Source organism: Coffea arabica, chromosome 4c (genome assembly GCF_036785885.1).
Source record: "Coffea arabica cultivar ET-39 chromosome 4c, Coffea Arabica ET-39 HiFi, whole genome shotgun sequence".
Classification (NCBI taxonomy): domain Eukaryota; kingdom Viridiplantae; phylum Streptophyta; class Magnoliopsida; order Gentianales; family Rubiaceae; genus Coffea; species Coffea arabica.
Window position 1 is genome coordinate 4,649,274 of NC_092316.1, and position 14,170 is coordinate 4,663,443.

At 37.9% G+C, this 14,170-nt stretch overlaps 2 protein-coding genes across 6 annotated transcripts; one reads left to right on the top strand and one right to left on the bottom strand.

The window, feature by feature from the left end:
* The first annotated feature begins 419 nt into the window (after window positions 1–419).
* LOC113739687 (uncharacterized) lies at window positions 420–9,155 on the top strand. 4 transcript variants are annotated; one of them, XM_072045634.1, is made up of 14 exons: window positions 420–632; window positions 1,983–2,236; window positions 2,316–2,382; window positions 2,651–2,761; window positions 2,933–3,128; window positions 4,470–4,555; window positions 4,654–4,849; window positions 5,013–5,124; window positions 6,038–6,165; window positions 6,310–6,516; window positions 6,631–6,740; window positions 7,030–7,159; window positions 7,338–7,487; window positions 8,657–9,155. In XM_072045634.1, the coding sequence occupies exons 2-14, from the start codon at window positions 2,143–2,145 to the stop codon at window positions 8,873–8,875; spliced, it is 1,806 nt and encodes a 601-aa protein (XP_071901735.1). In that variant the 5' UTR covers window positions 420–632; window positions 1,983–2,142; the 3' UTR covers window positions 8,876–9,155. The 4 variants fall into 4 exon arrangements, with proteins under 4 accessions (XP_071901735.1, XP_071901736.1, XP_071901734.1 ...); XM_072045635.1 differs by having other exon boundaries at window positions 2,014–2,236; XM_072045633.1 differs by having other exon boundaries at window positions 420–2,236.
* A 6-nt stretch (window positions 9,156–9,161) lies between these two features.
* On the bottom strand, window positions 9,162–13,083 carry LOC113739683 (uncharacterized). Of its 2 annotated transcripts, none has more exons than XM_027266974.2 (2): window positions 12,798–13,083; window positions 9,162–11,677 (listed from the first exon to the last, which is right to left on the bottom strand). In XM_027266974.2, exon 2 carries the CDS (start codon window positions 11,632–11,634, stop codon window positions 9,487–9,489), a length of 2,148 nt encoding a protein of 715 aa, XP_027122775.2. In that variant the 5' UTR covers window positions 11,635–11,677; window positions 12,798–13,083; the 3' UTR covers window positions 9,162–9,486. The 2 variants fall into 2 exon arrangements, with proteins under 2 accessions (XP_027122775.2, XP_027122776.2); XM_027266975.2 differs by having other exon boundaries at window positions 12,026–13,083.
* Window positions 13,084–14,170: the final 1,087 nt, after the last annotated feature.

The following is a 14,170-nucleotide window of genomic DNA, read 5'->3' on the forward strand; positions in this document are numbered from 1 at the left end:
AGACTCCAGTACTTGCCATAATCCATTAAACAGTAGACAACGCAGAGGAGACTAGGGATGTACGCGAGCCGAGCTACTCGCGAGTAGCTCGGTCAACAACTCGGCTCGAACTCGGGTTGACCGAGTTCGAGTCGAGTTTCGAGTAGCTCGATTACAAATCGAGTCGAGTTTCGAGTCACGTTTTCCCAGCTTGAGACTCGACGAGCCGGAGTTATTTAAATAAAAAAAATTTATAATTTAAATAATATATATTTATTATAATTATAAAATGACCGTTATGGGTATAAGTTATATGAAATTTACAATATACCCTTCTTTATAATAAAATCCTATAATGGCAAAAAAGTAATTACACACTAAAAAGAAAAAATGTCTAAAAAAAAAAAGGAAGAAAAGACTTTCTTCCTTCTCTGTTCGACTTTCTTCTCTGTTCGAAGAAAGCCTCGCCAAAAAATTCACTTTACCAGCCGGCAACCACTCATCGCCATCGCCATCGCCATCGCCATCGCCATCGCCATCGCCATCACCGCATCTGTGAGACTCCATCGCCATCGCCATCGCCATCGCCATCACCGCATCTGTGAGACTCCATCGCCATCGCCATCGCCATCGCATCTGGTAACCAGATTCTGGTATGTCTGCCTCTGCTCTAATGTTACTCGCTCTGCTCCTGGTTTGGGTCTGGACCAAAAACAGCTCTGTTGCGTGACGTTTGAGTTTGTCTATAGGATGGATACGTGAATCATCGAATTTTTTATTTTTATTTTTTTCCAGAAGCTGGGGTCCAAAATCATCTGTTTTTTCTTTTTCTCTCAATTAAAATTTAATTAAGCTTGGATGTCACCACATTTTGGAGATAATTGCTTTTGAATCCTTAAATAAACAGCAGCAATTTTTCCCTTTAATACTGAGACAAAAGACATCTGAGGAGGAAGGATTAATGATTAATCAAACTGCGCCATGCAAATTGCACCAGTTCGACCTGTTCCTTGATAATTCTGCAGCATATGTCACCGGCCAAAGATCTCATCTCACCCACTTACCCCTTGAAAAAGTCCAAATATTCCTTGTAAAATTTCTACATTCCACCAACTCCTTTAGCTTTAGGTTTGAGCATCGTTATCATCATGTATTATTAAACACAAGAAAGCATCGCCATTTTAATGGTGGTATTGAGGTCATCTTTGCTGGGTCAGGTTAGTGACAAGAGTTTTCAACTTCATTCTTCTATATCCTATTCAAACACTTGTAATTCTGCTGGACTATGGTCCATTTCTGAACCAGGAACATATTTTTCTGACATGTTCTTGTTTAAAGCAGCTTTCTTTAGTTAGTAATTAGTGATATTTGTGGGGAAAAGGAATTTCTGGATAGATCTTGGCATTGGTTTCTGAATTGAGCTTGTGGTAGTTGGGATATTGTGGCTGTTTGAGATAATTGTTTGTCTCTCAATTTGGTGGCTCAGCTCATGTTTTGCTAAGTTTTGGAATTTTGTGGGGAATTTTGGTTAGTTTGGGTACTTTTGCAGCACACTTAGGAACTATGATCCGAAGAATTAGAATCATCCATTTTTTGCTGCTCTTGTGGGCACCTACCGTTGGTGGGTAATTGCTGAATTTGAAAGTTCCATGTCAAGCAATCCAGCTTGCCTTTGAATCTTCCCAAAACGCCACCTTTGAACTCATTTTTTGGTCAAATCGAGTCAAAAAGCTTGATAAGACTTGACTCGATAAGGCTTGACTAAATGTCGAGCCTTATCGAGTCGAGTCTCGAGCCTAAAGGAAATTCTTCGAGTCGAGCTTCGAGTATCCATTTTTTAGACTCGATCGAGCTCGAGTCGAGCTCGAGCTTCTGTGTATATGAGTCGAGTCGAGCTCGAGTATGGCGATACTCGAGCTCGACTCGGCTCGATTACATCCCTAGAGGAGACTAGTTAGGATTTTTATGTCGAGACCAAACAGGCTTCATTTATGTTCACTCAGCGACTAAACCAGAAAACCCCTCCGCCGGCAGTGTGCCACAAGCCAGGGGCATTTTGGACATCTTCAGAATCTTTCAAGCCACCTACATTCAAGCCGTCGGGCTAATTCCAATAAAGACGACGCCAAATTTAAGATCTGACGGAGATTTGAAATTAACGATATGGCCAAAGAGAACAACTCCTCCGCAATGGATGTGGACAACCAGAATTCGGAATCCGTTGATCAGATTAATAGCCCGAGGTTCTCTATCAATGGTAATTTACTCTCCCATAAAGCTCTAGACAGCTAATTTTGAGGAGATAATTTATGTTTTTTTTTTTGGTGAATTTACAGTTTTGCAGCTCTTGAAATCGGCTCAGATGCAGCATGGATTGCGGTTTGGCGATTACGCTCGTTACCGGTATAACCTACGCTTGTACACTAATGGTATATGTTTATGAGTAATTTGGTACGATGAAGTTCCGGGAAGTAGGTTTAATTTTTGTAAGAAATGCCGTATGATATTGTTTTTACCAGTATATAAGCGTGAGGGTGCTCTATATAGGTTTATGAGGGAATTTATGACATTGATCATTAGAGGTGGCAGGGTTAAATTTGTGAAAAATGTGGTGTGATAGAGTTGTACTATTGAAGGAATGTGAAATTGACCAGTTTTTGCAAATTTTTAGGAGGTACTGTACTGCTCGCCTCAGGAGATTGTACAAGTCATTGAAATTCACGCATGGCCGTGGTAAATATAGTAAAAGGGCGATTACAGCTTCTATGGTCACTGAAGTGAGGTAATAGATTGCCAAGACCAATGGTTGAATTTGATTGACATTACAGTTGGTAAATGTTTTAATTTCGCTTTTGCTATTTCAAGAACAAATATGCTGTTTTGTCTCTCATTAATAATTTCTTAGTGGTCGTTAATCTATCCTGATTCTGCGTGGTGGTTGGGGACACTGTAGGTATCTTCATGTGGTTCTTTATACAGCAGAAAGAGCTTGGAGCCATGCTATGGAAAAGAAAACGCTGCCAGATGGTCCAAATGCACGTCAGCGTGGCTATCTGATTGGTAGGCTGCGAAAAGCAGTCAAATGGGCTACTTTGTTTCAAGACTTGTGTTCCATTAAGGGAGATTCTAGGACATCTTTGGAAGCAGAGGTGTGCTGATTAATTCATCATTTTGCACTGCTGCTGTGCCCTGTATACAAATAATCTAATTATTTCTAACAGACTCTTTCAGGAATTTTTTGTTTTATTGGGTTCACTGTATTTCCTTTCACTTTTGGGCAAGGATGGCAATAGGGCCCGTGGTTTTTGGAGGAAGGGGGGGGGGAGGCGGGGGATCCCTCCCCCTTCCCCAGCCCCGTGTTCTAAAATCTCCCCCCACTCCTGCCCCGTCCCCCGCTTCCCTTACCCTTGCCGTGCCCCACCCCACTCCATAGTGGTTGGCTAATTATAATTTTTATTTGGACATTATTTGTCCACGTATATAACATCAATAACAACCTCATAAATCATTCTTTTAGATATTATTGATATTTTAAAATTTATTTTATTGACATTATGATATTTTTAGTTCTCAAATTATAATATATTTGCATATATTATTGATGTGTGGTTGTGATGTGTATGTTTATATATGTATAAAATTAGCTATAGATACTTACATTTTTTCAAAATTTATTTTAGTGGTGGAGGTCCTCCCCCATCACCTGCCACATTTAAAACAGGGGGAGAAAAATCCCCTCCACCCTTGCTTCACCCCCCTCGGGAAGCCGCTCCTGTTGCCATCCCTAGTTGTGGTGTTGCTAGAATCATGAGAGATAACCTGCTTAGATGCTTTTAATAAGTAAACTTCATAGTCTGCTACTAATTTTCTTCCTTTGACCGTTCTTTTCTTGTTACAAGTGGTTTAGGTAGAAGTTTACATTCGATAACTGTAGCCAGCACATATCAAACTAGGTATTTACGAATAATTCAGATTTAGTGCTTGGATTAGTTTAGATGATATGGTGGAGAATCTATCACTCTATGATCTCTAAGTAACTATTTAAGTTAAGATAAAGTTAATTTCTATGGATGGTTTGGATTCATCTGCAATCACTGCAATTAAAACCAACGATATAGTTTACAATACAGTCATACTTAGTGGAAGTTGGCTTATGCAATCAATGCCGACAATTCAGTTGTTTCTTACTGTCTTTCCTTTCCTTTTTTAGTCATTTTCATTAAAAGCATCAGATGAACTATTAACTAGTTCTAGACGTACATGCAAGCTGTAAAAACAATTCTCACTTAGAAATCGATGTGCTCTTCAACTCTTTTCTCAGATGGACATTTTGAAGATGTTGTTGCCATTTTCTGTTTCCATTCGACTTAGTGGTGGAGTTTCAGCCTGTCAATGTTGTTGACTAGGCAATTTCTTCACACCGTTGCTTGTAACTTTTGCATGCAAGTAATATTCTCTGTACTGAGAAACTATCAATTCTTAAACTGCAGGCCTATGCAGCTTATATGAGGGGAAATTTGTTATTTGAACAAGATCAGAACTGGGAAGTTGCACTGAAGAGTTTCAAAAGTGCCAGGTACTAAATGTTTAGTATGGTTGTTTCTTCTTTAAATATCCAAGATGTTGCTTGAAGTGTACAGTTCCCTTGTTGGCTAACTTAGTTACTTTCTTTAGGGCTGTTTATGAGGAACTTGGGAAATATGGAGACCTTGAGAACCAAGTTTTGTGCCGTGAGCGGGTTGAGGAATTAGAGCCTAGCATAAGATACTGCTTACACAAAATTGGCGAGTCAAATTTACAAACTTCTGAATTGTTACGCATAGGTGAAATGGAAGGACCTGCTTTGGACCTGTTTAGAGCAAAGTTGGAGGTGAGTCTTAAATAATAGAATTCAGGAGTTAGGTGATTAATGAGGTGTGTGGCTATACTATTGGTAGAATCATATTCCACAACTTTTGTCATGACAACTTGGAAACATGAATTTCTCAGCTTAGTATCTAATTTATTATAACTGCATTTTCTTGGATCAAAAGGCTGTTATGTCTGAGGCTAGGTCCCAGCAGGCTGCATCAATGACAGAATTCCATTGGCTTGGGCACCGATTTCCAATATCAAACGCAAAAACAAGGGTGTCCATACTGAAAGGTTAGTAATGAATCATGACATAATTAAGTCATAGTGGTTTCTGAGCAAAATGGATACTTAAGTTTTTCTTCCTTGTATCTGCTTTTTGCAACTGCATTGCCACTTTTTGGGTTGACTCTAGAAGCTGGAATTGTTTGCTTGACAGCATTTTTAGTTTAGCTGGAAATTCAAATTTAGACAGCATGTTCTCTGTTGTATTTTTCCAAGAATAGTTTTGGGACAGTTATTTTTATTTGGAAATCACCATTTAAATAACATTTAAAAAGTTTAATGGTTTTAATGTGTAATTAGAATATTAGCATTGCAGAAGTTGCTCATTTAAGGTTTACTGCTTATATAAGTTGTGCTTCTGAAGCAAGTTCATCAGGTCATACAGAGGAACGTGTTAAAGACTGGCATTTGGCCTTTCTAGGTTGAACTTTGTAATGAATTGTGTAATGCCCTCACTGCATTGGTGTAATTAGATAGACATGTTTCTATCTCTAATGCTACATCATAAACTCATTCACAGAAAATTTTCTGCTATTGACTGATTTCTTTCTGGGTTAAGTACCTTGATTTCAATCAGAACGCCAACATAGAGGATGCTGCCTAGAAATCAAAATAAATTCTGGGAGTCCCTTCCATGTACTTTGTGGCTTGATTGCTCCAAAATAAGTTATTCTTAAGTGAATCTCAATTCTAAATTGGATTCTCGATGTTTCTGAAAGCTTTTCTGCTCCTTTCATTTTGTATTGCCAACATTAAACAGATTGATAAAAACCAACAGGATGTTGATTTCCTATGTAATCTGATATCACCTTATGCATCCGCTTTCTTAGCCATTTTATGTTCATTGAGTTGATTAGTACTTTCTATAGCTTTATCATCCAGTCTGAAGGTTTTTCCTTTCTTATGATGCGAACTTGATCAGCTCAGGAACTGGAGAAGGACATTCATGGCCCAAAAGCAGACTCTCTTCCGGCAGATAAAAGACTTGCCACATTTGACAAAATATTTGCTGCATATAATGAAGCCAGAAGCTGCATTCGCAATGATTTGGTGAGAAGCATGAGATTCCCATTTTTTTTTTTCTGTGTAATCAAGTACTTTGTCATCTTAGTGCACTTTTTGCTATTAGGAACAATGATATGTTTTTTTCCTTCCTTCTGGATTTACTGATTTTCACGTTATGCTCTCTTTTAGGCTAGTGCAGGAAATTCTGAAAGCATGAAAGATGATCTTAGTGGCCTTGATAAAGCTATTGGTGCTGTTTTAGGACAGCGAACCATCGAAAGGAACCAGTTATTGGTTAGCATTGCTATAAGCAAACTCAATAAGGTCCGTGATGATAAGAATGAAAAAGTTACCAAGCCTGAAGAGCTTGTCCGACTATATGACCTTTTGTTACAGGTGATTACCCATAATTCATATAGCTAGCTTTTTGCAATGTTTTTGTGCATGTAGCAATAGTAGTAGGCATACTTGTAAGTGTCGAAATTTAGTAACCGCTCTTCCAACTGGCAGAATGCTGCTGATCTTTCTGATTTAGTTAGCTCTGGAAGAGATAGAAAGCCAGAAGAGTTGGCTTTTGCTGAAGAGTGTGAGCTCAAAAGTTTGGTTTTCAGAGCTGAAAGGTTCGGTTTATGTCACTGTATTTTCTTTTTTTTGGCTGTTTGTTTCTTTTGTCTCTTACAGGCTTTCACTTCACTCTTTTCTTGTGAATGTATAAGTTGGCTGTAGGTTTATTTTATTGTCTAAAAGTCTTGTCTTCTCTTAACTTATCCTGTCAAATAAATGTATATTCTTAAGTTTGCTTTTTTTATTCTACTTTTCTATTGTTACCATGAAAATTGGTTCGAGGTGTTAGGATTGAGAATGTTTTGATTGTTCAACATGATGACCTTGCTCTCAATTTGTTGGCAGGTGTTTCTATTTAGCCAAATCCTACAGTTTGGCTGGAAAGAGAACAGAAGCCTATGCTTTGTACTGCAAAGTTCGCTTTCTAGCTGATACAGCCCTTAAAGAGCTTCAAAATTTGAAGACAGCTGATCAGGTGTGCATACTTTCCTCTATGGCTGACTTGGTTAATTTAAACATAGTCATAACCAAAGGGCCATCTTTTATTTTTCTTTTATGAAATTTCAGGTTTATGGCAGCTTGTTCTTCCATGTCTACTCACGTGTTGACTGCTTTGTTTGTCTCTTTATTTTTGTCCATTTTCTTTGTATCAGGCTGTGATAAAGGAGTTGCAGACACTGCAAAAAGAAAGTAGATCAAACAGCTGTATAGAGCATGCATTAGCCATCATGGAGGAAGAGCAGGCTCCAGAAAAGCTATCACAAAAGATTTCAACTATATCATTGACTGGAAAGGATAAGAAGGTTTGTGCCCCATTTAACTTTAGGTCCTGGACTTGTTCATCTAGAAGGAAATTAAATGCATCAATCATAGTTGGAGCATGTAAAGTATGATGCTATTATTAATTTCCCCATTATGCTGATGTGGCTTCATTAGATTTCACTTTCTTTTAAGCTGGCCATGTGTTAATGGTTTTTGAATATCTCAAATTATGATTATGCATTTTTTTAGCCCTTCAAATTGATGTTGTTTTCTTCTAGATATTGATGTTAAAAATTTGCACATTTGTTTACATTGCTTTATACACTTTACGTATATGTTTCTTAGCTACATAATAGGTGAAGGCATTCAGATTTGCTTACATGTTACTTACACTCTATTCCTCGAGTTTTTTTGGTATATAATTAATTCATGCAACTAAAAGCATGGTTTTATTTTGAGATTTGTGGATAAACTGTTGCATGGACCCTCTGTAGTCATAGTACTTTGCGTGGTCCTAGAGATCAGCTTTATGCATGTTCACCATTCACACTTTGAAAGTCATCTTATAGTGCTGATCCACGAGGATTCTCTGAATAAACTGGCCATAGAATTTGTGGATCAAAAACCATGCATTAATTTCTTCTGCTGGAATATTTCCTAGTACTGAAATTTTCGTGCTTCCAGTAGAATATGATAAACGACACCACTGTGATGCTTTGCCTATATGTGCCATCTGTGATGGAACTTCTTTTAGGTCAAGTCCTTATTTACAATGCTTAGTTGGTGGAACATACTTTGTTGGACCATGAATACATGTGCATTGTTATCTTTTACTTTTTTCTCAAAGCCGGTCCTCCTTTTGGATTTTCTTTATGTAGCCATGTATTCAACACAGTTTATCCTTCCTTTGTGATTATTTGAAGAACACAGGCTATTTTGCTCCTCATCTTGTGTGCATAATTTTTTGTTTTCCCTTTGTTTACTTCTCTTCCTTTCCAAAGTTGCTTCTGTTTTAGGCACAAGTTGGTAATATTTTAACGCATTTTGAGCTGGGATTTGTCTCTGTTTTTAATGTTTAAAATGGTTGCAAATTAGTCTAGTTTAACTTTTTAAATGCATAGCTGAAGCGCACTTCTTTAAGCACGTCTCAATCACGCTTCTGTAGTATTATGGCTTAACCTTTTACTGGATGTTGATTCTGTTGTTTCAGTTGGAGAAATTTCTTATGGACAACCTGGATGTGTATGAATCAGCAGTGGATGCCAGTGTCAAGTCAATGTCACGTATTGAGCGCTTCCCACCTTCATTCCAGGCAGCTGCTCGGAGTCCAATAGTTCTTGACCTGGCATATAATCTAATAGAATGCCCATCACTGGAGAACAGGACAAAGAAGGACAAGAAAAGCTTTTTAGGTAGACTTTGGAGATGAGTAGGTTTATTGCGGAGTATTTTTTTGTTTTGCGAGTTTTTATATCCATCCAGTGAGTGATACTCGTGAAAGATTGACCATTCAGCGACGATGAGTTGTGGCAACTTTTGTGGCACTCGGAAAAGATTCAAATCGCCATCAAAATTTTGGCTCTCTAGATTCTGTTAGATGGTACTTCGAATTGAATTACAATAATAATTTGCGAATTTTGTAATTTAATTGGTTACGTGGCAAATCAAGGAAAATGACCGAGTGAGATTTGGAGACTTTAATTTGCAAATGTGTCTTGATCTCAAATTGCACGTTTTTTTGGTTTTCTGCATTCTAGAACAGTATTGAAACAAGATTATGCCGTCACCTGAAACCTTGGATAAAAAACACAAATCAAGATTTCAAGAGCAGTTTGGCACACACAGCTTGAAAAAAAAAAAAGGAAAGCGTTTTCTCCATCAGGAACAACGAATGCAATGATTATGCAGTCATTCGTTGAGTTCTGAATCTTAACACCAAGTTTTCACTGCAAAATGGCAATCAACTTCGTTTTCAGAAGCCTTCAGTCTATGACAACCTGGCCCTTTCACACTTCACCTCTCCATCCAGCAAATTAATTTTCATGCCAGCTTTCTCCGTTTTGGAGGCAAACAGTTGGGTTCTAAATGTAAAGAACTCTCTGAAATGCCATAATCTCCAACACCAGGGACTTTACAAAAAGGAATCCTGTGGGAAAAACTATGGATCTCAGCTCTTGAAATTTCACAAATCATTTCAAAGCCGTCCAGCTGCAGCCGCTGAAAAAAAGTGAAGCAGCCCTTCACTTCACCCAGCCTCGCTACCACAATCTTCTCTCTTTCTGAGAAGTCTGATAGAACTTCAACAATCCAATATTCACAACTTTCTAGATCAGAAAGCTTCCACTCACAGTTCCACCTTTGGTACATAGCCCAAATCTCGCCTTTCGCAGGATAAATCACGTAGCCAGGCATAGTTTTCCCAACCTTGACTAGATGTGATAACTGCGAAATTTTCATACCCATGATTACGTCTCCAACGCTAAATGCTCCACATGCGATAGGTAAACTCTTCTGCCGCCAATTATTATCCAAGTCAGGTTCAGGTTCAGGTTCAGGTTCAGGTTCCAAAAATTTAACAAGTACTTGGGTTCTTGAGAACACGTTGTGTATAACCACATACTGCCGAGGCATTTTATCTCTTCCACAGTAGACAGCCCAAACCTGACCTGTCAAACTAGAAAGATTTGGGCTTTTTCTCTCCGACATTATTGCATCATCATCTGCTTTACCACCTGACTCTTCCATCTTCCACATCTCTGCCTCGTCTGGTTTTCCTCTCATATTATTTGGCAATGCTAACTGGTCAACCTCCAACATCCCACTGACTACTCCATCAATCTCTTCTCCAGTTAACCTATATGCCAGAACCTTGTGGGATAGGGAGTATAACATGCGTGGAAGGACGCGAACAGTGATGGAAATGCCTCCTCCTGTTTCCCTCTGAAAAATGCTCCTGAAACCTGGAACCTTCACCAAATACGTGCAGTCAAATCCAGTATATGTTGAAAAATCTGAGAGAATTTCAACTAATCTATAGTTGCAACTATTTGTAACTTCAGGATTGTAGGACCATTCTTCGAGGTTCCAATCCTCATAAACCGCCCAAACCTCACCTTTCTGTGGATACATGTCAAACTGTTGTGCTGCCACTTCAGTAGTCAGAGAGCATTTGTAGGAGAACTGCAAAGGTGCAATTACCTGTTCCCCCGACTCCAAGTCCAGTCGAAAAGATCCACATCCAACAGGTAGCCCGGCCTCACACCATCTTCTCTCTGCATTAGTAACTGGAATTGGTTTCAGCCACATCACAGTAACTGTAGACATAGACCTGGCGATAATTTGAGCATATCGGCGATTTTGATGTTCATTTGATTGATAGTGTGTCGCCCATATTTGGCCTATTGCCATATTATCTACTTCTCTGTCATCATCGAAGTTGTAGATATCCTGATAAAGCACTTCATGGGCCATATTTCTGGAAGAGGATGGATGATCCCTTGAAACAGCATGGTTCTGTTCTGATAGAGTGTTCACGTCAAGCATAACTTCTGCCATATCTCCTTCGGAAGTATTACTGGTAGAATTTGACCAAGCTCCTCCATTTCTCATTAGATGCATGCCCGTTGTCAAACAATCCTGACTCCTTGTCCCCAGGTTTTCTAAAGATACATTTTGACAATCACCAGAGGCTAGAGCAGACATTCCTCCCTTCATTTCAGACAATTCAGAGGAAATTGTTGCTTCTAGAGGAGGTGATTCATAATTTTCCCAGGCAGTGCTACGTTGCAAATTGAATTCAGAACGCTTTTGATTGTCAGAAAGCACAAAGAAAGCATCCTCTATGAGTTTAAGAGCCACATCTGTACCTGGGAAGTTATGCTTCAAAGGTTGCAGCATGTTTCTAAGTTTCTGATACTGATGCTTTATGTCAAATGTCTTGGCTGATGGCACAAGTTGAAGGACCCAGTAGTAGTCAATCTCACAACCTGGAAAGTTGATATTGGCAGCTGATAGGATTTCACATACAGTCTGCTTAGGAACAATTTCACCAAGCGGAAAAAGATTACGGGCTCTTTGCAAAGTATCCCTTGCACCAGCATAGTCTTCATTATGAATCATGTTCTCCACTTTCTCCTTTACACGAAGAGCCTCCAATTCTCTGTTATACTCCTCTATCCTGCTCATCATGTTTCATGTTCCCAGAGTCATGAAATTTCTCGAATTGATGCTCCTGATGTGCCAAGAAGCACAATTGATTATCACTTAGCGATGCAGATTAAGTGAAGCTAATTCAAAAGGAGGCAAGGAATGACGGAACTAAGGAAGTATTCACAGTTTAACACACATAAATGTTCAAAGAGATGAACTCCACAATGACATTAGCAGTGACAAATGCACTGTAGTTAGGCAGCAATTTCTTTGAAAGTTATTTTATGCTTGGAAGGATAAGAGTGGCTTTTCAACCAAACTCACATGTAAAGTCTAACAAATGAGATACATATTGCATGGAACTCAGACAAAAATTTACAGAAATTCGAGATTTGAAAGTCTTTCTATGGTAAAATAAGGACTAAAGTACCTAAATATCACATCCAAATTCAGCAGATCACAATCCCTCACTAGTAAGCCTTTGACAATATGTTACCAGTTAAATTTATGAACCAACTTTCTGAAGTTTTGCATTCCCTACGTAACCTCCATAGCCTCTGAGAATGAAATGGAAATCCCATGAGGTTTTAACAACACGAAAAGAAGGATCTAAATAGAAAAGTAATGAATTTATAAAAAATGTAAAGCAACCAATGAATGCCGCCAAAGAACCAAAGGCCAAGGTGATAAAGCCATCCAATTTGACAATTCCCCAGCATGGTAAAATCCATCAAACATCCTGACTAAAGGCCCTCTCATAATAACAATTACTAGTATATAATAATACTCAAATTCTTTTAACTGGGCAAGCATGCATTTTTTTTTCTGCAAAATTTTCCTTTTTTACAATAAATCAACCCCGTTAAAGAACATGGAGTAATAACGTCAGTATTCATCTTCAATCAGTAAAATAAAGCAAGCACCTTTTTATGATCAAGAAACAGCAAAAGTTCAAATTTTTAAACCGAAGCAGAACGTTAGAACCACCAGAAAATACAAAAACAAGCATTGCCCTCACGTAAATCTTCTGGTTCTTCCAAAATAAAAGTTCGACACAAAAATCCCATTAGCATTACAACTAAAAGCTTGCAGCTTTAAGTTTTTCATACAGCAAAATGCAAGAATGAGCATTTGCATGCATATATGCGACTGTGTTAAAAAGTAAAGATGAGGAAATGAAATTTATGTCTGAAAAGACTAACCTATCAGAAGAAGCTAAAGGTTACTGGATTGATATTTGAGATGAAATGAAGATGTGAAAAAGCAGAGATTTTTGTTTTCTGGGGTCGGAAAGAATGAACGTCAATTGGCTTCTTGTACCTTTCTCATGAACCAGTATACCATTACAGCATTCCCATTACTACACCTACCACTTACCCCTGCCAGCTTTTTTTTTAAATTTTTTTTCATGGTACGAAAGCAAAAAATCAATGAAAAACAGAAGAAGGAGATTTGCTTCCCAGAATAATCTAAAAAGTTTTCCATCGTTTATCCAACATCAAATAGTACATTAGCTTATAAATAGTGCGTTATGAATGGTGCTGTGTACTTATGTACTAGGTTGCATCTTTGGAAATTTTATATACGAGAATAGTCATAGACAATTAAAGCAAAGTTTAGTGAAAATAGTTTTGACTACTGGCGTAGTAGATTACCAGTAATTCTCCAATTTGCAGCTTTGGAATTTAAGATTAATATCAGTGCCTTTTTTAATTAGTGTATAGCAATTTGTGGGTACCTCTTTTTTTTATAGGGTAAAGTCTGTTAGTATAGATTATTCATTTTTGGGTTCATTTTTCACACCAATTTATTTAACAAATTAAAAGATTTCCACATGTTTTTCACTAATCTCAATACAACTTGCAGGGCTTCCCATCCTATCCCATGTATGGTACTATGAAATTGTGAATTGTTGACGGATTGGATGATTTGCATTTTGCAAAATTAAAAAAAAAAAAAAAAATTGTCATGATTGATTTCATTTTCTAGTCTATTTTGATACCACTTGCAAGTTGACAATCATTGAACGAATTGATGGATGGCTGCCATTGAATGCCTTGTCTGACCAGATTAAATTGAAAACGATGGAAATCTCGCAAATACATATTATTGTTGGTATCTAATCCAAATTTAAGGTTAACTTCGATCTTGGACATCAAAGCAAAAGCAAATTCTTTAAAAAGAACAGCATGAATTTCTCCAAATATCATATATTCTTTAAAGAATTGTATTGTTATTCATATCATGCTATGACATGCAAACAACAACTTCACAGGTCGTTTCATAAGATCTAATTCAATTATTGTTGTCATTGATAAAAGGATCTTGCCAAGAGATAAAATTGGAAGCTTCTTATGAATTTTACAGAAAAAAAAAAAAGGGGTTCCCTTCATCCCTTGTCCATGTCCACTGCTGCCTTTGCAAAAGCGTATTCTCTCTTTCTGTCTTTTCATTTTTTTCTTTTCCCTGTTACGATTTTCAAGAAAAGAGGAAAGAAAAGTGGCTATGCCAAAGTGGGTGGCCATTTAAACTTTGGAGTTGGCAAAGGATAGGGGAGGCATTTGGCGCGCACTAA